Here is a 24,550-nt window from a genome sequence, read left to right on the forward strand (position 1 = left end):
TGATACCAAAACCAGACAAAGATGTCACAAAGAAAGAAAACTACAGGCCTGTATCACTGATGAACATAGATGCAAAAATCCTCAACAAAATAGTAGCAAACAGAATCCAACAGCACATTAAAAGGATCATACACCATGATCATCTGGGGTTTATCTCAGGAATGCAAGGATTCTTCAATATATGCAAATCAACCAATGTGATACACCATATTAACAAACTGAAGAATAAAAGCTATATGATAATCTCAATAGATGCAGAAAAAGCTTTCAACAAAATTCAACACCCATTTTTGATAAAAACCCTCTAGAGAGTACGCATAGACAGAAGTTACCTCAACATAATAAAGGCCATATACAAGAAACCCACAGGCAACATTGTTCTCAATGGTGAAAAACTGAAACCATTTCCTCTAAGATCAGGAACAAGACAAGGCTGCCCATTCTCACTGCTGTTATCCAACATAGTTTTGTAAGTTTTAGCCACAGCAATCAGAGAAGAAAAAGAAATAAAAGAAATCCAAATTGGAAAAGAAGAAGTAAAACTCACCGTTTTCAGATGACATGATACTATATTAGAGAATCCTAAACATGCTACCAGAAAACTAATAGAGCTAATCAGTGAACTTGGTAAAGTAGCAGGATACAAAATTATTGCACAGAGATCTCTTGCATTCCTATACATTAATGATGAAAAATCTGAAAAAGAACTTTAAGAAACACTCCCATTTACCATTGCAACAAAAAGAATAAAATACCTGGGAATAAACCTACCTACAGAGGCAATAGACCTTTATGCAGAAAACTATAAGACACTGATGAAAGACATTAAAGGCGACACAAGTAGATGGAGAGATATACCATGTTCTTTGATTGGAAGAATCAGTATTGTAAAAATGACTATACTACCCAAAGCAATCTACAGATTCAATGCAATCCCTATCAAACTACCAATGGCATTTTTCACAGAATTAGAACAAAAAATTTCACGATTTGTATGGAGACACAAAAGACCCCAAATAGCCAAAGCAATATTGAGACAGAAAAATGGAGATGGAGAAAGCAGTCTCCCTGACTTCAGACTATACTACAAAGCTACAGCAATCAAGACAGTATGGTACTGGCACTAAAATAGAAATATAGATCAATGGAACAGCATAGAAAGACCAGAGATAAACCCACGCACATATGGTCACCTTATCTTTGATAAAGGAAGCAAGAAATACAATGTAGAAAAGACAGCCTTCAATAAGTGGTCCTGGGAAAAATGGACACTTACATGTAAAAGAATGAAATTAGAACACTCCCTAACACTGTATACAAAAATAAAGTCAAAATGGAATCAAGACCTAAATGTAAGGCCAGACACTATAAAACACTTAGAGGAAAACATAGGCAGAACACTCTATGACATAAATCACAGCAAGATCCTTTTTGACCCACCTCCTAGAGTAATGGAAATAAAAACAAAAATAAACAAATGGGACCTAATGAAACTTCAAAGCTTTTGCACAGCAAAGGAAACCATAAACAAGACCAAAAGACAACCCTCAGAATGGAAGACAATATTTGCAAACGAAGCAACTGACAAAGGATTAATCTCCAAAATATACAAGCAGCTCATGCAGCTCAGTATCAAAAAAACAAACAAACTCATCCAAAAATGGGCAGAAGACCTAAATAGACACTTCTCCAAAGAAGACATACAGATGGCCAAGAAGCACATGAAAAGCTGCTCAACTTCACTAATTATTAGAGAAATGTGGATCAAAACTACAATGAGGTATCACCTCACACCAGTCAGAACGGCCATCTTAAAAAAATCTACAAACGATAAATGCTGGAGAGGGTGCGGAGAAAAGGGAACCCTCTTGCACTGTTGGTAGGAATGTAAATTGATACAGCCACTATGGAGAACACTATGGAGGTTCCTTAAAGAAGTAAAACTAGAACTACCATATGACCCAGCAATCCCACTACTGGGCATATACCCTGAGAAAACCATAATTCAAAATGAGTCAAGTACCACAATGTTCATTGCAGCACTATTTACAATAGCCAGGCCATGGAAGCAGCCTAAATGTCCATTGACAGAAGAATGGATAAAGAAGATGTGGCACATATATACAATGGAATATTACTCAGCCACAGAAAGAAAGGAAATTGAGTTATTTGTAGTGAGGTGGATGGACCTAGAGTGTGTCATACAGAGTGAAGTAAGTCAGAAAGAGAAAAACATATGCTTACACACATACATGCAATCTAAAAAAAAAAAAAAAACCAAAGGTTCTGATGAACCTAGGGGCAGGACAGAAATAAAGACACAGGCGTATAGAATGGACTTGAGGACACAGGGAGTGGGAAGGGTAAGCCGGGACGAAGTGTGAGAGTAGCATTGACATATATACACTACGAAATATAAAATAGATGGCTAGTGGGAAGCAGCCGCAGAGCACAGGGAGATCAGCTCAGTGTTTTGTGACCACCTAGAGAGGTAGGATAAGGAGGGTGGGAGGGAGATGCAAGAGTGAGGGAATATGGGGATATATGTATACATGCAGTTGATTCACTTTGTTATATAGCATAAACTAACACAACATTTTAAAGCAATTATACTCCAACAAAGATGTTTAAAAAAAAGAAATGAACAAATAGTGGTTCTAAGAGATTAAAGTAGAACAACAAAGTACTCATGACCGCTCTATGATCAAGTTCAGACTCGACCTTAAGTGAGCCTAACTCCAAATTCCATGCTCTTTTCTCTTCCTATCACCCCAATTCAAAGCAGTGTTTTTCACTAATAATGAAAATCTAAACAGGGTGTAAACAATCATAAAATATGCCTTTCTCAAAATAAAAATAGCATGGGGGAATTCATAGTGTGCCAGAGTGACAATGCAGAGTGACCCCACTCTGTCCAGTGCTCTTTTCCCAAGCGCAGGGCATTCTATTACCCATGATGGCACAGTCGCCGGCACTCTCAAATGTCTGCCCACAGGCGTGGACATGGTGATCCTGGGTGGAACAGCAGCCAGGTTTTCTGATACCATGTTGTACTAGCACAGCCTGCCTTCTAGTAATTCCTTTCTTGCCTGTTGTGGTTTCCTACACCAGAAACTAAGTAAGAGAGATTGGCTCTTCTGCCAGGGACCCAAAGGCCAGGGGAATAAGCCCTAAGGTGGTTCTCACAAGAGTCTGCACCTTCCAAGGGTGCGGAGGAAATGGAGATGAGAGCTGGTCACTATCTCCCAGTTCACTTGTTATAAAAAAAATGTGTCATGAGATTTGGCAGGTGCCCTGAGAGATGTGGTCACCCAGGACTGCTTGGGCTTGCTGGGGAGTGAAATCAGAACTTGCTGCTACTCAATGATGACCTAAAGTTCTACCCAGCAAAAAAACCAAACAATTAGCAAGCATGGCCAGAAAGACAGTCATTCAGTCCTTGGGTGGACTGAAGTCAGGCTCTGGGTTCTGTGCCTCTTCCTTCTCCAGCTCTGGCAAGGATGACCGAGGAGACTGCTGTGCTGAGGGTCCCCTTGAGGTTGCCTGGCCACCAGCCTGACATCCGAAGCACAACTCTGGGGATGGTTCTATAAAACATATCATTTTGTTTGCTACAAGAACATCCTGGAAGAAACTGCTTGGTACTTTACGTGTCCTCTGCTTGACAGTCCAACAGGAAATGTCTGTCACTTTCTTTGGGCTTACGCTGAACAGCTACTGACTTTTATCATTAGATCCTGTAAACAGATTACACATGGGTGGTAGAAAGTTCTTCAGAACTGAAATTGTAGATCACTTCCAGGCAAGCACCTAATAAGGCTTTTTAGAAAAGACATTTTGGGAGCAAATGGCATCAATGGCTTATGTTTCCTTGGCTTTTTTGGAATCACCTATTTAAAGAATTCCATCCATCTGAATTGTGTGTGTTTTTGAATATTACCTTAAATGATTTCTGGAGCATGGTGGGGATTTTACATAAATGAATCCCTCCCATGTACCATAATCGCTATAGAGTTATTTTTTAGAAGCTGCTAACAGTACTTTTTCAGACATTTCTCAACATTTGTCTCAGGTTAAAACAACATCTGTCTCAGGTTAAAACAACATTTGTCTCACGTGAACCCTAGTTTGTTCTTCATGTTCATGTTCCATCTTTTTAGGTAGGTCCAAAGTCTGAATAAAAATTTTTAAATATAATTTTAGTTGAAGACTGTATGGAATTTTTATATTTTTTCCAATGTTTGGTATCATAAGCCATATGACAATAGAAACCTTTGTGCATAAAGCTTAGTCCTTATTCCTAATTATTTCCTTAAGATGGACATTACGTAGAAATTACTGGGTCAAAGTATATCACTGCTTTTATAAAGCTTGGCAGGAGTGACCCGGGTGCTAAACAGAAAGGCTGTACCTCTGGACGCTCAGTGACAGGGTGGGACCTGGACGGGGCTGTGTGTGTGATCCGTCCTATCACCAGTTAATTCCTATTGCCATTTTGCTGTCTTTGCTAAATCAGTAGATTAAAATGCTATCAAATTACAGCTATAGCTCCATCATATTAAAATTCCTAACACTTTCAAATGGAACTATTTCCACTTTCCAAATGTTTTATAAGACTGAAAAAGAAAATTGGTCATCAACTTTGCAACTCATTAGCAGCAGGCTTCCTCTACATAAACAAGGACAAATTACTGCTGACAAGTTGCTCTGGGTCTCACCATCTTCCGCATGACACTTTAACAAAGGTAAGACAAAGGCCATTATATGTCTAATAATGTTGCATCCCTCCAATTTTCAAATGTGGTAGATTAAACAAGGAAATTGCTCATACCTGAACTCAAATTCCTGCTGCCCCCCTCTCTAGCTGTGTGACCTTGGGCTGATTACCAAACAACTCTGAGCCTCAAGCTGTTTGTTGGTTAATGGAAATGGTGTCCCCTAGCTGGCTGGGCTGTCTGAGGACTGAAGGGCTGTCTGTGTTTGTGAAGTTGCCTGGTACACAGACACTCATTAAGAGGCCCCTCTGCTGCCTCTTCCCCTTCTAGACCAGGGGTTTATCTCAACATCCTGTCCAAGCAATTGTGCATGGGATGAAGCATCCCATTGTCTTAGGCAATGGACCTAACTGATCTCTGCAGGATAAGAACCAGGTGTGAATCAAGGGCAATAATCCATGGGGATCAGGGGTATTTTTATTCTATGAACGGAATGCAGAACGGTAGGCCCACACAGTGCCCCCACTGTGGGGACCCCTGGCATCCTCCAGGATGTGGAACTCATCTCCATACCTGCTCTCTGCTCACAGGGCTGAACAAAGTGCTCTTGATTTCATTGCCCAGGCTTCCTTTTCCATAGAATGATGGCAAAGGACTAACTGCTGACCCTTAAGATATTTCTCAGCTTTTCACATACTCTCTGCATGGAGAAGGCACTGTCTCAGACACTGATGTGATGTTCACAATTCTTGTCTCCCTCTATGGGTGAAACACCTCCCAGATCAATGTAGGAAAAAGGGAAGAGTGAGGACTGGAACAAAATGCCAAGGTGTGTGCACAGATCACTGATCAGAATCCTTATTGGGTTGTTATAAATCAGGACCTGTTGTCAAATAGGTTTGGGACACGACGTGCCAAAGCATTCCTCAAAATTATGTTAGGACATGCAGCCTCTGAAGATGACTGTATCAATATTATTTTTCACTATGATTATTCTTTTAAATATAAAGTTTATTGTGAAGAATTGTAACTAAGATAGAGAAATTCCAATAACAGCTACATAAATGCATGTGCTTTTTTTTTTTTAACTTGACTTTAGTGCCTTTTTTCTTTCTTTTCTGTTAATTTAAAAAATATTTTCTAAAGTCTACTTAGGCCCACCATGGAACCTGAAAAGCTATAAAGGAGTCTCTCTGACTGGTCAATTTATTGATTTACTCAGATGCAATGAATAATTCAGAATTTTTTAAAAAAATGACTAATGATCATTTTAAATGAGAAGTACTAAATTTTAGCCTCAGCATTTGAAATGTTATCAAACCATACAAGAAACAGACTTTTAAAATGTCAAAAGCGTTGCACAATTGCAACAAAAAAGCATTCTCCTTAGATTTTTAAAATAAAATTTCTTTTAAAATAAAATTTCCCTAACTTACATTATCTGGGTCACTCTTCCAAAGATGCCCTTGATCTGTACTTCCCTGGTGGTGCAATGGTTAAGAATCCGCCTGCCAATGTAGGGGACAGGGGTTTGATTCCTGGTCCAGGAAGATCCCACATGCTGCAGGGCAACTAAGCTGGTGGGCCAGAACTACTGAGCCCTCTCTCTAGAGCCCGTGAGCTGCAACTGCTGAGCCTGCACGCTTCATCTACTGATCCTGCATGCTACAACTACTGAAGCCCAAGCGCCTAGAGCCCGGGCTCTGCAACAAGAGAGGCTACAACAACGAGAAGCCTGTGCACCACAACGAAGAGTAGCCCCACTCATGGCAACTAGAGAAAGCCCACGTGCAGCAACAAAGACCCAGAAAAAAAAAAACAACAAATACGCCCTTGATCTTCAATCAAAAAGCAAATATAGATAAATACTATGAACCCATAGTAGCCCAAAGAAATAAGCTACATGGACATCAGTATAGGTAGGTCAAAAGGAAAAAATACCCATCACACACACGACAGAATCCTCAAACCAGCCCATCTCCTCTCGGCCCCACCCGCCCCCACCCTTGCCCGGCAGCCCAGGGCACGACTCAGCACGCTCACCGCATGGTGTAGAGCAAAGTGCCATCATCCTCCAGCCGCAGCAGCTTGTTGGGCGTGGTCATGTTGTGGGCGATGGACTTCTTCCCATTGTGGAAGAAGGTGTCTGGAGTCCAGATTTTGCTGGCAAGGAGGTTGTTGAGAGGCAGGCGCTGCATGGGCCCTTTAAACCGAAGCCTTTCGTCTTTCCAGCTTTGTCGGAAAAACACATCTATGGTGTATTCCTAGTGCAAAGGGAGGCAACCAGGTGACAACTCAAGGAGAGGAGGCCCTGGGCCAGTGCCTTCAGGGTTTAGAGTGGTCTGGGTGGGGCCGCGCCTCGCACCTACCATTTCCGTGTCAGACACCGGGCCGAAGCTGGTGACGTAGATGTCTGTTCTCACCTGAGTGATACGCTCTGAAACACAGACACAGGTTCCTCACCAGGTCCCCAGCTCACAATTCAGAGGGACATAACTCAAGGTGGAGTAAAACGGTGTCAAGGAGCCTATGTGGACTTGTCTTGCCAAAAAGGCAGAGAATGTCGAATTGTGCTTTAAGTAAATGTCCCTGCTAAAAATGCAAATAATGGAGGACTAAACATATTCTTCTGGGAATGTATTTGCTAGAAGGTCCCTCCTTACCTAATGGAGCAGGTTCAAATGTACCACATCTAAATCGGTTAGAGTCAAGGGCACCACACATGCCTGAAACGGCACATGATTCTCAGCACAAAATTAAGCCAGTTGTATCCTGAAAGCATATTTTACTATCCATTTAGTTTTATCAACTTTATAGTAAAAACTGTGATTATGGCTCTAGTGAAAAATTAAACCTGTAACATGCCATGGTGTGATGAGCACTTGCACTGAATAGTGGATTTCTGAAAAGGACTCGCATAGATGGGAGGGTATGACATTGATTTTAAAGTATTTCCTAACATAGGGTAACCTCCGCTTCAGTAACACCTAAGAAGTGGTTCCTCCTTAAGTGGACCAGAATGGCCTTACCATTATCTGGGGAGAAAAGGGAGTTTGCAGGGAGACCACTTCCCTTGGCTTCTTGCATCTGGAAAATGATAATAGGCAGAAGCCTTAGCAACACCACCAATTCAAACTCCTAGCAGGGAAGCTCTTTGAGGAATTGTTTGAACCACAGGAAACATGAGCTTGGTTTAAGCAAAAATTTCCCTTGGGCCTCGAGGGCCTCAGCCAAGGAGCATACACCAACCTCCGAGCCCAGGCCTCAGTCTGTTGTCGTAGCCATCCAGGAGCCCATCCAAGATCCTGGTGAATATTGTGATGTTGTCATTGGTTTCATCTTTTACAGAACTGGTTGGCATTTGTGAAAAGCTTTTTAATGGAGAAACAAAAGAAAGAGTTCAAACTTGTATTAATTATTTCTTACAAATTATTCTCAAAGTATAGAAACCACGGAATAACATGGTGACTTGTCTTGAAGGGAGGGCATCTGAGAATGATCTCTTGTACTACCCAGGTTATTGTTTTGCATACATAAGCCTTATTCTTGAATATCTTGAATAACCCTAATTCTTGAATAGCCAGCCAGAGAATGCTGGCTCTGGGCTGGTCGCCCATCAACCTTACATGATGCTCAAAATCCATCCCTCCCAGATTCTGAAGAGCTGTTTTTGTCAATAGTGTAGCCATTTTAAAGACATATTAGTCACTGCACATGGACTAGCAGAGCCTAACCCACTCACAGGGTATTTCAGAAGTTTGGTTTAAACACAGAAAAACGGAGTCTTCATTTTGTTAGTGAGTCAACTGCAATAGGCTATGGGGTGTCAGGGGGACATTAAAAACTTTATCCAATTTGAAAGTAAGATTGGTGTGCCCAAATTTCCCTGTATCCTTAATTGGGAGCATTTGTGCTATGAGCATTAAGCAAGGACTGGAGCATATGGTGAAGGGACGACAGAGTCTGTGGGCTTCTGTACCATCAGCACTGCCAGCTGCCAGCACACTCGGCTCCAGCCAAAGCACAGGATGCAGGGAGCAGGAATTGTGAAGCCCAGGCTGAAAACCCTAGCTTTACGTGATGTCGCCTCAGAGCAGAGCCTCAGGGAGCACAGTGTCCTGTGTGACCCAACATGTCAACTTACGATAAAACCCTGAGAAGACGGGCAGAACCTTCTAGGAGGTTCACAGGAAGAACAGTCTAGTTTGTACAATTCAGTGAAGTTATCCAGGCCTCAAAAGTGTATGTTGATGGAGCAGCTGGAAATGAGAAATGGCCCTGAGCATATTTGGGCAAACCGAGGAAGTTATCTGGAGGGAAAGAAAGTCACAAGTCTAGAAGATGGTAACACACCTGAACATCATGGGTTCCACCTCAGGCATCCATTGCTGCTTTTTCAGAAGTGCAAATAGCAAGATATGTGTTATTACCAAGAACCTGACCTGCACATCTGGCTTGGCTTCAAGGGGAACTCAACCCAGCTGAGAGCCAGCTGTGGTCCCGAGAAGTCAGCACCCTTGGTACTTGGGAGAAGAACAGAGGGCTCCTGGGACCTCCCTGTAGTGCCTGATTGTGGGGCCCCACTGTGCTCATGCGCTTTCTCTTCCATGAAGTGGCTGGAATGGATGCTGAGCTCTGCCATCAGCAGGTGGATCTGAGGGCAGCACTGCTGTGTACCTTCCCCACCCACTTCTCAAAAATTGGTCATTTTCACTGACTGCATCTAAACAGATCAACTCTCTAATGGCCTAAAGTGACTCCCTTTTGAATGAGACACTATAAAGTTCTTTGGATCTAATTTTCCCATCACCATTAAAATGCATATTGTTGAAGCTCTAACAACCTAAAATTCAGTCCTGTTAGTATGGAGCCCACAGACACATACTTTTTTTACTCTGTGACTTAGTATTTAAAAATATTGAATTCCCTTTTCTCTGACATCTATTGTAGTTTCACACTTTAGAAAGACAAAGCACTCAGCTTTGAAGACCTAATGTCAGGACGAAGGGGTTTAACACTGTCCTTCAAGTTTATGAAAGAAAGTCTGTGCACACGCCCAGCGGAACAACTATTGCTCGAACTAAATCTGACCTCAATGTCCACTTTGCATGGTGCTCATAACTCTCACCAGTTTGGTTATTCAATTCTGGGCTTGGTCCAAGTGTCCAATTTTTGGAAGGTCCCCATTGGCTCTTTAACTTAGAAGAGAGATGAAAGCATGCACACTAGTAGAACAGGCTTATCACTTGTATGTGGAATCTAAAAAAGCCAACTCGTAGAAACAGAGTAGAATGGTGGTAACCAGGGGCTGGGGGTGATGGAATTGGGGAGGTGTTATTTAAGGTTACAAACCTGAAACTAGAAGGTAAATGAGTTCTGGGGATCTAATGCACAGCATAGTAGTTATACTTAACAATACTGTGTTATAAACTTCAAAGTTACTAAGAGGCTAGATCTTAAGTGTTTCCACTTAAGGAAATGATAATTATGTGACATGATAGAGGTGTCAGCTAATGCTAAGGTGGTGATCATATTACAATATATAAATGTATCAAATCAACACACCCTAAACGTACACAATGTTATATATCAATTATATCTCAATAAAAAATGTAAAGTAAAGTCACAATGAGAAAAAAGAAAAGAAAAAGCATACTTTAATGTTTCAAGAACATTTTTAAAAACTATTACATCTGTTGTGAAAATGTTCTTAAATTATATTTGCTTTGAATAGCCTTGACTGCCCAGAGATAGAGACCATGGAGATGCCCACAGACCATGCAGTCCCAGTGCCTGTCTCCAGGAGAACTGCCTCCCGGACACTCTGGTACACTGCTCCACCACTGACTCAGACAAACACCATTCCACATGGCTCTGAATCCTGCTTCACAAATACCCAAATCATTGCCAAAAGCAATGGGATAGCATGCAATGTCTAAGACTTCCAAAGCTCTTCTTCCACTTTTTGGCCAAAATTTTAAAAAGAGTTCAAATATATCTACACCCATTTACACATAATTACACTTTTTTTGCAGGAATTTCAATATCTGCCATCTTTTGCTGTAACTGCTTCTTCTATTTATCTGTGGACTTTTTTTTTTTTTTTTAGAGAGGCCGTGGCTGGGGATTTGCAGTGATTTCTTCTCTATTTTTACTGAAGGTAGGCCCTAGGAGGTAGGAAACGGTTTCTAAAAAAGTCCTAAAAATGCCTGTCGGGGCAGGAGTAGAGGTTCCTCTCATGAACAACTGGGAAGTCCTCCTCAGTCCATAGATCCTCTTCAAAAACCATTCATCTGCAGCTCATTGTTACAAAATGCACTGTCTTCACTGCTACGGAGAGGAAGGCCCTTCCCTTACCACTGAAAGCAAATGACGTGCCAGCATACAGGAGACTCTCAGAGAGGTCTGGTGAACTTGCTCATGCATATCAAGTTATATAATCTTTACAGACTGCTTCTAATATACAGAGTGACTTCAGCTTGCTTTGTTCCATTTGAGCTAGGAAAACAAAATAACACACAAAGAGTGGGCTGTGCCTTCGGTGAGCAATTCCACGCAGTGAGCAAATCCACGAGTCCTCCAGGTGGAAACACAAGATGCCCTCAGACCTCTAAGGTACAGAAAGCAGGCTCCAGCTTGCATCTTCACTGTTCTGAGTAAAACCAAAGAGCTCTGCCGGCCCACAGGTAAGCTGTGAGTACACAGCTGCTTCCAGGATAAGCTGAAGGCTCTGATCTCAGGGGGAGCAGATTTTGTGAGCTGAGACTAGATCCATTATTTCTGAGAATGACCTTAGATAAAGTAGAAATGCTTGAAAAATTTGGTGATTTCCCCTTCAGCATCAGGATTAATGAACTAGGTTCTCTGAAAATAGGAACGATTTCCTTATAGTTACTGCCAGTTTTCTACAAACACATTTAGTTTATGAAACAGTTGCAATATTTTCAGATTGATGTTCCAGAAGAAGGATCATAAAGGAAATGTAGACCTAACCACACATGTTAAAACATCCTCATTTTTTATATCTTCCTACTCAGGTACAGGCCTATACAAAAGGCACAAGGACTAGATCCCTAAGCTTGAACTCTGACCCCCATATTCCAGACTGAGGAAGGAAGGTGGTGGTTGTGACATGGGCAGTGATATGGGTGGAACAAGATGCTCAGGGGTTGGAAGGGCTTCCTAAAACGCTATGAGTGGCCCCTGCCAGGCTTGAGGTCCTGGGTCTTTCAGAGATTTCTGATGAGGTGGAGTGGGGAACAGATAGCAATGAAACGTGGTCCACTAATGGGTTTATTTCACCAGCAGAGTTTTCAGAACAATAAATGTAAATGACTTTAGAAAGGGTCAACTCTAGCAATTGTGCAAATTTCCCACCTGTCCCCGTGGTCTTACATCTGGTCTCTTCAAGGCATTTGATTCTGTGACTTCTGCATTAGCCTCTTCCGGGTTTCTAGGGGTTTCTAGGCCCTAGAGACTTGGCTTTAATTCACCCAGGAGGAATGAGCACTCGTATTTTATAATGTCCCCAAGTGATCTTCATGTGCAGCCATGGGGGAGAGGTACTGTTCTAAGCCTGTCTAGATTGGAAACAGAAAGGTGAGCCAACTGCCAGAGTGACTCCAAATGACCCCAGAGAGTGTCTCTTCTCTGTCACGTCTTCAGAGAGGCTTTTGGGTTGGGCCCAGTGCTTATCCCAGCAGCTCAGCTCAACAAAGGTATTGTGGACATCAGCCATGTGTTGGTATTGTGGTGAGGACTGGTGGTGTCAATGAGAAAGGTGGCATCCCCAACCTAGGGAACATGACTGCATCTAAAATAATAGGCCATGTTCCCAGAGAATTTCTGTAGAATATGGTTGGTGCAGGAATCTTTGCAATATGCAGGGCATTCTACGTACCCAAAGGGGAGGGATCAAGCTCTGTATGGGGTCAGAGGAGAGGTAAGCAGACCTAAGCTTTCAAGCATGAAGATCAGGTCTCAAGCTAAAGGAAGGGGTTGTGAGCAGTGGCACTAAAAATTGGGAGATTGGTATTGACATATACACATTATTATATATAAAACAGATAACCAATAAGGACCTACTGTATAGAACAGGGAACTCTACTCAATACTCTCATTATAGTAATGAACTATATGGGAAAAGAATCTAAAAGAGTGGATATATGTATATTTATAACTGATTCACTTTGTTGTACAGCAGAAACTAACACAACATTGTAAATCAACTATACTCCAATAAAAATTTTAAAAAAGAAAAGAAATACTGATATTTGCAGAGGGTACGTTGAACTCTGGTGAGAAGAGCCACGTGTGTGGCTCAAATCATGGCGTATTCATGTGAAAAGCTCCACCTCTAGGATCTAGCCTGAAGGTGGTGGGAAACTCAGAACATCTTAACAGGGGCATTTTCTTTCCTTGTGGCCCCTGGGCACCTTGGGGATGATGGACTTAGAAGAGGAAAGACTGAAGGCGTAGAGACCCATTGCTCAGGTGATGGCAGGGGATAGAGGCAGGATGGATGAGGCCATCAGCAGGGTTTCTGACGGGGAGTCGGGGAGGAATGGGGAGGGAGGAGTCTGAATACAGCAGGGCAGGGATCCCAAGAGAACTGTCTCCAAAATCAATTACGAACACAGGGTGAAACCTGCAGTAGAATCCATGCATTACTCTGAACGAGGAGTGAGCAAAGGGTTGTACTGGTAGTCAAATCTAAGAGTCTTTTTCTTTTTGAGGAAATTTTACTCCAATGTATCTTTTCTATCAGTATTACAATCTCTACTAGTAATAATAATACTATGAGGTAGAGTCCATCTCTAAACGTGCTTCATTTTACCAAGTGATGCCTGATGAGGTCTCCTTAGTTCAGTAAAGCGTTCAAGTTCAAGTTCAAGCTATGTCATCATTTCTGTGGAAGAAATATCTTTTGTCCCATACCACAAATGGTGCTATTGATGGCAATGTGTGACACATTTCTTGTGATGTTATCTCTGCTTATGCTGACAGCCGTTTTTTGATTTCCATAAAATAGGATAGGTAATTGCATCTGCAGACCAGCTTTAATGTGAACTTACTTTGGGACTGGAACAGAATTGCTTTTAAGCAGCAGCTTATCTGTTTTCTTGAATTGCATTTCTTTCTGCATTTTTCTTCAGTATTTAATTACTTCTGATAAATGTATCTTCAGTCTATTTGCTTGTTACTTTAAGCTCACTAAATAAGTACCTCTAAATGGCATGGTTTTGTGATGTTTTCTTCAAATTTCCATTGCACGCCACTTTAGCTAACCATGTTAAAAAATATGTAAAATTAAAAAAAAAACAACCATGGTGGATATAGCCAGACATGAAAGTCAACCCCAAGTTTCCAAATAAGAGTTGTTCCCTCTTATGGTGGAAAACATGGATTGACATGTGTGCTTTATGTGGATAAAGTCATGGCCATAAAACATTATGCCAGAACTCTTAGATGGTGCCCCTGTCAAAGGTGCCCCTGGTCCTGCCTGTCAGCTCCCTAGACAGTGCTTAAGTCCACCCTACCCCTGTCTGCCACACTCCATGTAGACGCTCCACTCCTGTCCCCAACCACTGCAGCCTGGTTCAGAATCCTACCACCTGCAAGGTGCAACCCAGGTCCTGGTCTTGCAGGCCACACCTCCTTCATCTGACTCTGCCCACTTCTCTAGACTCAGCCCCTTCCCTCCCCCCAGCCACACTGGGTGCCCCACATATATGATTATAAAGCACATGAATCATACTGGTGCTTATCACACACGGGTCTCCCTCCCCCCAACCATTCCTATCAGTAATTACATCAGGTCTTTAAAAACTCTTTCATTCACCCTATATCCCATCCCAGCTAATGTTCCATCCTTAGTCTCTCTTCTCAACAAAACTCACTGGAGTTTTCTGCTCAAAAGCCTCTGCTGTCTCCCTGCCCTTCTCTTGCCCCACTCCACTCGGGCTTTGCCTAACTGCCTCCCAGTTAAAGCTCTCTTCTGGCTGCTCCTCCACACTGCCAAACCCAAAGGTCCAGTCTCAGCCCTCAGCTGACCACGTCCCCTTCTTACAACACTTCTCCGCTCAGTCGCAGGACATGACTCTCTTTCTTCTTCTTATCTTCACTGGCCTCTTCTCCTCAGTCTTGCTTGCCCGCTTCTTACCCTCCTGACCTTAAACCCTGGTGTGTTCCAGGGCTGTCCAGGGACCCTTTTTCAGTCTACACTCAATGTCTGATTGATCTTATTCAATCTAATGGCTTTAAATGTCTCTCTCAAGTTCATGTCTCCATCCCCAACCTCTTTCTCTCTGACTCCGGACCTGTATGTCCAACGGCCTGCCTGGCCATTTTGATATCTACTAAGCATCTCACAGGTCCAAGACTGCACTCATGATTCTCTACAGCCTCTTCTCCTACTGTCCCCACCAGCTCAACAACAGCCAATTGAACCCATCATGTTTTCAGGTCAAGCACTGGGGAGATCATCCCTGACTCCTCTTCTTTCACGTTCACATCAGCCCATCAACAGACCCTGCTGACCGAAATGCCCCTCCCCTGGGTCGTTGCATTTGCCTCTTAACTTCCTCCCTGGTCCCTCCTTTACTAAGCCTGCCCACCTTAGACTCTTAGTGTATTCTCCACTCGGCAGCCAGAGTCAGCTTTAACATTTGTCATTTTACGGTCACATCTCAATGGGCTCATATTTGACTCTTCAACAGCCAACTGCTCGTCCTGATGCTACCTAGCGTGGCCTACAAGGTCCTTCATGATCTGACCCTCCCAACTGCTTCTCTGGTCCTGCCTCCCACCAACCTTCCCTTTCCTCACACTGCTTCCTCATCATCCTGTATCTGCTGCTTCTCTCACCTGTCCAATCATCTCCATGAAGGGCACTGCTCACATGCTCACTTTCTTTAGACATCTGCTTGAGCACTTCTCTCCAGCACACTCACTACCTCTTACTCTGATCACTCTTCTCAGCAATCCTTGTGACCCAACTGATAAGTATGTGTTTACTGCACACTTGAAGGAGTCCTCCTGGAAGGCATGCTCTACCCTGCCCACCACAGAGTCTCAGCACCTAGAACACTGTCTGGCACGTAGGAAGGACTCAATAAACACTGATGCAGCCACAGGGCACCATACTGCAGGATGCCCACATGCTGATCCCCAGAACCTGTGACTCTGAATGTGCTCCCTCACATGGCAAGGGAGACTCTGCTGACATGACTTTGCCGTGCCCACCCCATGGGTCTGGTAAACCTCAGAGTCTCCTGGTCATAACACCCAGGATAGCTAGCCTGGACTTAGCACTCCCTTCCTACCTGGCCATGTTTCAGCATTTAGCACTCATTCAGCAATTTATCCTTCGCATCAACCCTGTGACATAGGATCCATTATTAACTCCACCTGGAGATTAGGAAACTGAGTTGCGGGCAGGCTTAGTAATTCTGCTGCCACACAGAGAAGCTTCACTATCCTCTGTCAAAATGACACCTACATCCCTGAAATAGAAACCAAGTTGATTATAGAGTTATGGCCCAATTTTATCTGTTGTTGTTAAAACTGAAAATGAACTTGTCCTGGGTTTCATTTATTTTTAGGTTTGCCTTTTGACCTTGAAATAAATTGTTAAATAAATACAAATAAAACAGAATTTTCAATGAACTGCTAAAGCCAGTTTCATAGTATATCTTAATTTTCCTATAATATGGTTCCCTCTCTATAACATTATATTTCATAGTACATATTTTGTATTTGATTTTATTCAGGCTACGATAAACCAACTATCTTTAGAGCCGTGTTATTTGAGTTCTAGGTTAGGACATTTCAAAGTATAGATTTTCCCCCATTCTATCCCTTTTCGTTGCATCTTAAATATCCAGACATTCTGGAAAAGGTCCTGCATGGAGGGTGCTAGCCCAGGCCCTGAGCCTAGAGATGGATCCTGACTCTTCTACTTTCCAATGATGAAACTTAGACATGTTTCTCTGTGTTCTATCACCTGAGCTCTTTTCACCTAAAAAGTGAGGGTTTTGTGAAAATTAAACAGTACATGTTTTTGAAAATGCATTCTGGAAATGAAGGAGAAATACTCATGTAAACACTGATAATTATTTTTGCTGCCACCATAGTTCTATGATAAGATTTTTCTACTTTTGATTCTAATATTTTCCTTTGAAATTTCACACCAATTAAAATATGCATGTTATGCAATTGCACCTTTATAAAAATCCAAAAGCCCACATTCTCCTTATCCCCTTGAACCAAGCTAGTGACTCATCTTGGAGCTGATGGCCAGACAGGGCTGGCTGGGTCGACTCTGGCTGACTGTCCTTCTAAGCTTTGTCTTAGCTCACTGCCTGTTGGCATGATAAACCTGCTAAGAGTTTCTTCTACAAAGTGTGTAATTTGGAAGTATTTTCTTTTGGTGCCTTAAAAAATATTGGGCATTACTCTGTAGCAGGATCTTAGTCACCTAAAATGTTTACTATATGTGAGATCTCTGGCCATCTCTGCAGCCTCCACTTAGACGCCCCCTCACCTGTGTGTGTCCTAACTGCTTCACAGCACTTCTCTGTGTTTTTACAATTGTTAAGATGACTTTTTTCCTGGGTCTTGTGAACCAGCAGCTACAGGCAAGAAGAACTTGCCATCTGGGGATTCACAAGAGAGAACTTGCCATTTAAAAAGACATTGTGAGTACTTAAATGACTCAGAGAGAGTATACTTTCTGCTCTAGTTAAAAGAAGAGAACTGTCCTTGAGAACGTGTATGAAAAAGCCCTCTTCATGAAACCAAAGGTCCTGGTTAGCACACCTGTGTAGACAGATAAAGAAGAACCTTATCTGTTCCTGTTCTTAAGCTACTTCTACAAGAATCTGCCTATAATTGCCAATTATAAAATACTGTTTTCCAAAGTCTATTTGAATTGTAGTTCCCATGTGATAAAATTCTAATGCATTTTTAATTTTCCAATAGATAAACCTCTAAAAAATATTTAATACTATTAAATGAATGGAATCAGATTTTACCTTATCATTGAGTTGATAATCCTCAAATTTATCTTACAATTATCACTGGTCGATCAAGTCTGATAAAGTGCGATTTTTCAAATGATGATAAACTAATTCCAGATTAAATTTAATATTATGTATTTTGACATTACATTGATTCAGACATTGTTATTGTTTCTGTGCTAGTTTTTTTTTTACCATGTACATTTGATTACTGGTCTCATTAAAATAATTATAATGCCTCAAATTAAATCATGTCTCTAAACGTGACATTGCATAAGGCTGACAGTCAAATAGGCCTCTGTTCTGTTATACACTTGACTCATGCTCTGTTATATAACTTAAAACTAACAGAAGAATTACAAAGGCTACTGAAAATGAGCTACTGGTGGCTCTGATCAAATTTAGAAAATAAAAGGGAGAAGAAGGAGAAGAAATGAGACTCATATATTTTCAAAACAATTTCACATTATCTTATATAATCACAGTAAAATACATTTTACTTATCACATTTATAAATTTCCTGATTGCCAAATCCACATGCTTTTCACAAATACTGGGTATAACTTTGTACTGCACAAAAGCACACGTGTACTTGCCTCTTTCCTTCTGCTCCCTGACTGGTTTCCTGTCACCCTCCTAACCCTCCACAAGTTGTCTGGTTTCCTTTATGTATTTACAGGCATCAGCATTTCTCTTGTCCCACAATGTTCAAATTAAGGCCTTACATGCTTCCCCGTTCACCTTTCTTTAGAACCAAATCACATAAACTCTTTCTTTGTGGGAAATAACAGAGCTTACCCAAACACTTTTTTTCCTGTAATTTCAGAACAGAAAACTCTCTCTACTCCAATGCAGAGAATACCTTTCAAAATTACGTCTCCTTCCTCTATAGATCAGTCTGACTTAGACCTTCCCTGCAAACCACGTGAAATCAAGAGGGGACCACCAGGCAGGTTCACTCTGAGGAGGGCTGAGGACGGAACTCCAGCATGACCGGCTTGGCGAACTTCCCCAGTTAGCCATCCTTTACTCTTGCCTTCCCGACCATAAGACAGGGCTAATGATGCTTAGCTCATAAGGCTCCTCCTAGGGTTTATCTAAAACAGACAACATAACAAATAGGCACTCCATATTGCGATAGCTATTATTTTGTCAAGATTTTAAGCCAAATAAGTGTTCTGAAACTTTCTTTGCAATTTGACAAAATTATTCTTAAGTTCATTTATAGTAATAAGCAAGTGAAAGGAGCCTTGTATAAGAAGGGAAATAAATAGGGACTTGTGCCCTCAGATGTCAAGATGTCTTCTGTTGAAAACCACACCCTGCTGGGCTTCCTGCTTTGCTGCTGGTCCTGGTCCTCAGAAGCAACTGGACACGTAGGACCAAGAGCTAAAAGTACTCAGGGGAGCTGACGTAAAATCCCACTTACAGGAAGATCTTCTAATAGAAATGATCTCAAATACTTAAAACAATTGTAAGCCAAATATGTTCACTGTAGGAAAATGCAATAACAGCACAATTGGAAACAATGTAAACACCCCAAATTAGGGAAGTAGCCTATGATGAAGCATTTATGCACTGTAATAATATTCATCCATTTAAAATCATACATTTCAAAGAGTTTGTAGTAACAAAGTATTGGCATGAAGAAAGCACAAAAACACAAAACTGAAGGCACAGTATGATCCCAACTGTATAAAGCTAGGCATAGAAGCAAGGGGAAGAAAACACACCAAAATATGAAGAATGATTGTTTCTGTGTGGTGGAATTAAGGATGTTTTTCTTTTTCACATACTATTCTGTGTCTCACGCATTTTCTGCAGTCAGTAGGTATTGTTTTGGGATGGACTATTGACCTTATATCTAACAGATTCAAAACTTCTCCAACAGCTAATTCTCTAGGGAGATTGAGGGGTATTCTACCACTTGCTCTGTATTAGCTTCCAGAAACTAACAGATATATCTCTGTTTTGAAGATGACCTCAGAAAGCCATCAAATTAAATAAGAAATAAAGTATAGCTGCTTCTAATGGCTAAACTCGGTATGCACAGTCCTTCATATTTCAGACTTTCATCCACCATAGTATAATACCTTCGTGACTACAGAATGCAGATTCACAAAAATATATCTGACCAAAATCTTAGGAAAAAATACATGTTCTCAATCCTAGCCTATTTCTTACCTCTGAAATACTCCTAAATATATGCGATATATATAGTAAGCAAATTAACTACCTAATGTATTAACTTGGAAATTTAAATATTGTGTATGATTTCACTTCTAAACACACTTCTCATGCAGATATATGTAGGAACATCATGGTTAAATCCTATAAGGTTTAGCAGCAGGGAGAGGAAGACATGGAAAGGAAGACATTCACTGAATAGATAAGGAAACCAAAGGCACAGGTAGGGAAATAACCACTCAAGACAAGCAGCAAGGCAAGAATAACAACTAATGCTCTTTCCCAAGGGAATACCCTGAATGGCTAAGAGGTCTGTCCTACAGGCATGGTTAATGTGCACATTCCTCACTGTGCTGAGGGCTGGACTAGTCCCTGACGGACCTGGTACACAGCCCCACTGCTGTCATGTACCAGCCACACACCTGGGGATGGTCACAAGCCTCTCTCTCTCTCTCTGTTTCGTCCTCTGTACACACCTGGGAATGTCAAAAGAACAGAAAATGTCCAGAGGACAGAGAGAAGGTCATGGACTTGGAAGGGTCCTCCTTCCTGCCAACTAGTAGGGATCTGTTGCAGATTCACTGTGTCCTGAAGATCCCTCCATGTTTCACACAAGTGCAACCTCCACAGCTGATTTTCACAGAAGGGGTGCTTGGCGACTTTTGTCCTAAAATTTAACTTCTTAATTATACTCTACCAACTTCAAGTGACAATCCTCTTGATCAGCCAGAACAATTTGGGGAAGAAGAGGAAAGGAATTGATAACGCCAAATGCCTGGGTGTCCTGCAGATCTTCAGGCACATGTAGTTTCTGGTATCTGCCTCTGCATTCAGATGGCCACAGTTCAAGGCCTATGGCTCAAGCCAGGACCACTGCAAGTCCTTGTCAGTGCCACCTAGTGTGGGTCTGGATTTAAAGACAAATTCTTTTGCATAATGGCACCAAGGAGGGCAATCAGAATGCTGATCATTGCCTTGTCTAACAAGCAATAAATGTCCTTTATGCAGGTCAACTTCTGAATCGTGCTTTAACCTGAGTGGGAGGAAACACAGCCCACTCTGGAACCATCTTCTTCCACTTTTGAAAACATAATCTGCCTCTTTTCTCTGACTCACTTCAGAGACCCCACACTTGGAATAAAGGAATAAAGTGTCTTTATTCCAAGTGCCTTGCTCAGGAATAAAGTGTGGGGTAGGGCAAGGACTCTTTTATTTATTTACAACAAGTTCAAGGGTGTAGGACTGCAAAGGTGGCCAGCGAGGGTTTGCTAATATACTGCTCTGCAAAGTTTCTGAAAGGCACTTGTGCCCCGAAAATCGTAAAATCAAAGCATAGATGATAACTTACCCAAAGTGACTGGCTAAGTTCATGGAAATACAAAACAGAAGGAGGTTTTTGATCATGATAAAGCTAGAGAACATTCCATTGTCCATTCCCAATAAGAATAATAGCTGAAGCAGATGAATTTGGAAGAATAACTGTTCCTTTCTCAACCTTGATCTTGAAGCTGAAAGGGGGAAAAATATATAAACATGAATGTTTCTGTGACGCAGTTCCTGGAATCAAATCACACTGCTAACACACACAGTTCAGAAAGAAAAGAGCCTGGCTGTGCTTGTGCAGCACGGCTCCACATCAGGAGTTATCTGTGTTCACTGGCCTTTTTATTGGGGCATAAAAAGAAATTACAGTAGGCTTAATTTTCACTTTTACTCAAGGTGCAGAATCATTCCCCTAATTAATTTTTTCCCATGCCTCAAATACTTTGTTTTATTTTTACCATGTTATCAAATGACCCATTAGTCCTATTATTAGATTCAATGCCTGAAGTTATCTAACTGTATTTTGCATGTCAAATCCACAAGTGGAATACTTTTACCTTTCTGAAATATTTGCCACGCGTTCAAAGTCAGCAAGCTACTCCTTGTTCTGCAAGGTGCTGAGAGAAAATATGTGAAAAGAGGGGGGAAAAGGCACATTTAAGAAACAGGTCTTCTACATGATAATATAAGAACTGCTTATAAGGGAGGATTGCCACTTTCTGAGCAATCTGCCCCCATGACTGAAGAACTTAATAATCACTGCATTTGGGAAAGTCTCTTGGCTCTGGGCTCTGTGCTGGGCCCTAATTAATGCATTTGAAATCCAAGCAGGCACAATCCCTGGGCTCTGCAACTAACCTTAGCGAAGGCATATACTTCTCAATATGCGCATAACGCAAATAGATGCACATCCTATAAGAGCACTGCGTGTTCAAAAGAAACATTTTCCCGAGGCGACCCCAGGCCAACTCCGGAAAAGGGAAACACACAACAGGTACTTCCACCTCAGAATCCAAGGCCCTCGAGCGGAGAAAGGCAGGGCGGGGGTCTCCTGGGCGCGTCCTGGGGCTTGTCGCCAAACCCGGGCCAGAGTCCCGGCGGCGAGCAGGCGGCGCTGCATGCGGGAAACCGGGGCGGCGCCTCCTGCTGCCCTCAGCCCGGAGCCGGGACCCCCAAAGAGAGGCTGCGCTCCCACGGTCCCGGGACCGCCGCGGGGGCTCGCGGGAGCTGGTGGGCGCGGGGACGTCACTGCGGAGGCTAAGCCTCCGCCGGCTTGGTGCCCGCGGCTCGGCAGGGTCGGCCTCCTGCCTGGTCCGCAGCGGCGCGCCCAGCGCCAAACGCTCGCCGACCCTCCCCGGCTAGCTTCTGGCCCCAGCAGACCTGCCCGGCTCCTGCCCGGGGTCCGAGCGGAGCGTCCTGCCGGGCGGCGCTTTCTCGGAGAGGAGCGCGCGGTGCAGTGCCGGCTTGGTGTCCCCCGTCCCGAGCAGCCGGCGCGACCCGCCCGCGACCCCCGCCACCGAGCCGGCGCCCACCCTGCAGGAAGCTTCTGGACGCTGCGCGCCTCGAAGGCCTGGGGCCGATGGGGACCTCCGGATGGGCGATCTCGCCCGTCGGCTCCAGTGACGGCGGCGGATGCCCCACGCCCCAATTCCTACCGGCGAGCCCGTGGGCACTGAACCCTGGTGCCCCGTCCCGCGGGGCTGCGCCGCTCTGGACCCCCCTGACCTCCCGCGCTGTCTATGCCTCCGCAGTCGCCGGGGGAAAGTTTGCGCTCCCGGCCGCCCATGGCTCCCCTCCTGTCTCCACCTGCCTTCCCAAGCCAGGCAGCCCCGAGGATAGGGGTGCGGACCGAGCCGGGGCCGCCCGTCCTCTCGACCTCGCCCGCAGCTTCTTACCCCACTTCCCCGGTCCCGCGCGCCCGGGCTTACCCTGCGCGCCGGCCCGGGAAGGCAAGCCGTCGGCGAGGATGCATCCTCCTCCTCCTCCGCCTGCTCTCAACCGGCTGGCAAGAGCGGAAGGCCAGTGCGGCGTCACCGCCCCATGCCGCCAGCGCGAACTTCCCCAGTCCTCCCGGGCCGAAAGGCTCCGGTGCATCACCTCGCCCGAGCGCCACATGTCGTCTCCGGCTTTGGGGAACGTTCCTCTGCAGAGGCGCTCCGGTAGAGGCCGCCAGACTCTCACCAAATGCGCCCTCGCCTCGGGCCGGCTCAGCGGAGGGGGAGGGCTCCGGGCCCGCGGCTGGGCCAGGTTTGGGATAGGCCATATTTCCGATGAAGTTTCTTGGTAGCCTGCGGGAGAATATCGATGCTTCTTGTAATAAGCACCGGTCCCTCTTTTCAGAGCTGAGATGGAAAGGGCGTGTCAGCAGGCAGCCGCCGGAGGCCGTTTCTCTGAGAGCTTTCCTGTTTCAGGGCCAGCCCTGAGCACCTTACTGGCCTGGCCTCAGTCTTCCCGCAGTTCTCCACGCAGGCCTCTGTGTCCGCGTCTGCTCCTCGCTTTAGAAAGAAGCTAGCTTGTGAGGCTACTTTTTAAAATCTGTAATTCATCGCTACGGGAAGGAAAGTCAGAGTAAAATTGGATTAATTAGAATTAAACACTTACCTAATTGCAGTATACATTTGGGCGTTTTAGGAAGTTCCCTTTCTGGACAAGAAGCCGCCTTGTCAGTAGCAAGGGACCCTGGGGTCTGCAGACCTGAGAACGGGTCTGGGGCGCGGACATTGGTGCAGGGCACTGCCTCCTGCACCCACGCACATGTGAGATTTCATTATTGGGATCGTGTCTGTCTCTGCCGCAGTGTGCCCACTCCAAGAGGTGAGGCTGGCACTAATGATGCCTGGGCGGAATAGGGGTGCAAAAGCAAGCACAGTCCTGGTTTTAAGATGGCAGCATCTGGTTTTCTCAGGAGGCGGCTGCCTCTTGGCTATGAGAACACCCAGGGGGAGATGTTCAAGATTTAAAGTAAAACCAGCAAGAACATGATGGGCAGTGTACTATTATTTCCACATCTTTTGTGACACTGAGTTGTTTACAATCATTTTTAACAGAATAATTGTGAGAAAGGCAAATTTCTAACTCTCCCCCAGAAAATATCTTTAATCTTTCAGTGTGTGAAGTCACTCTGTTCTTCAGTTATGTTTAATGCCATGTATTCCAAATCTAAGCTAACTGCCGGCACTTTTGCACTTTCCAAAACGCTAAGATTTTCCAAAAACAACAACTTGTAAATATATTTAAGGAACAGGACATAAAAATACATAAATGTTGCAAATGTAAGGAAGTGTTATTCTGAATATACAGTTAGTC

At 43.5% G+C, this 24,550-nt stretch overlaps 1 protein-coding gene across 2 annotated transcripts in view; it reads right to left on the reverse strand.

Moving 5' to 3' along the window:
* GABRA5 (gamma-aminobutyric acid type A receptor subunit alpha5) overlaps positions 1-23,862 on the reverse strand; it is a 99,388-nt gene extending 75,526 nt beyond the window's left edge. The window contains exons 1-7 of one of the 2 annotated variants that reach the window (XM_024741761.1): positions 23,846-23,862; positions 23,342-23,532; positions 21,802-21,861; positions 21,270-21,429; positions 7,965-8,086; positions 7,085-7,152; positions 6,759-6,979 (exon numbers count right to left, since the gene is read on the reverse strand). In XM_024741761.1, the coding sequence (XP_024597529.1) occupies positions 6,759-6,979; positions 7,085-7,152; positions 7,965-8,086; positions 21,270-21,429; positions 21,802-21,861; positions 23,342-23,532; positions 23,846-23,862 (839 nt within the window). The other variant, XM_024741770.1, reaches the window with a different exon arrangement.
* Positions 23,863-24,550: the final 688 nt, after the last annotated feature.

The sequence above is a fragment of the Neophocaena asiaeorientalis genome, unplaced genomic scaffold (assembly GCF_003031525.2).
Source record: "Neophocaena asiaeorientalis asiaeorientalis breed wild unplaced genomic scaffold, Neophocaena_asiaeorientalis_V1.1 scaffold655, whole genome shotgun sequence".
NCBI classification, from domain to species: Eukaryota; Metazoa; Chordata; class Mammalia; order Artiodactyla; family Phocoenidae; genus Neophocaena; species Neophocaena asiaeorientalis.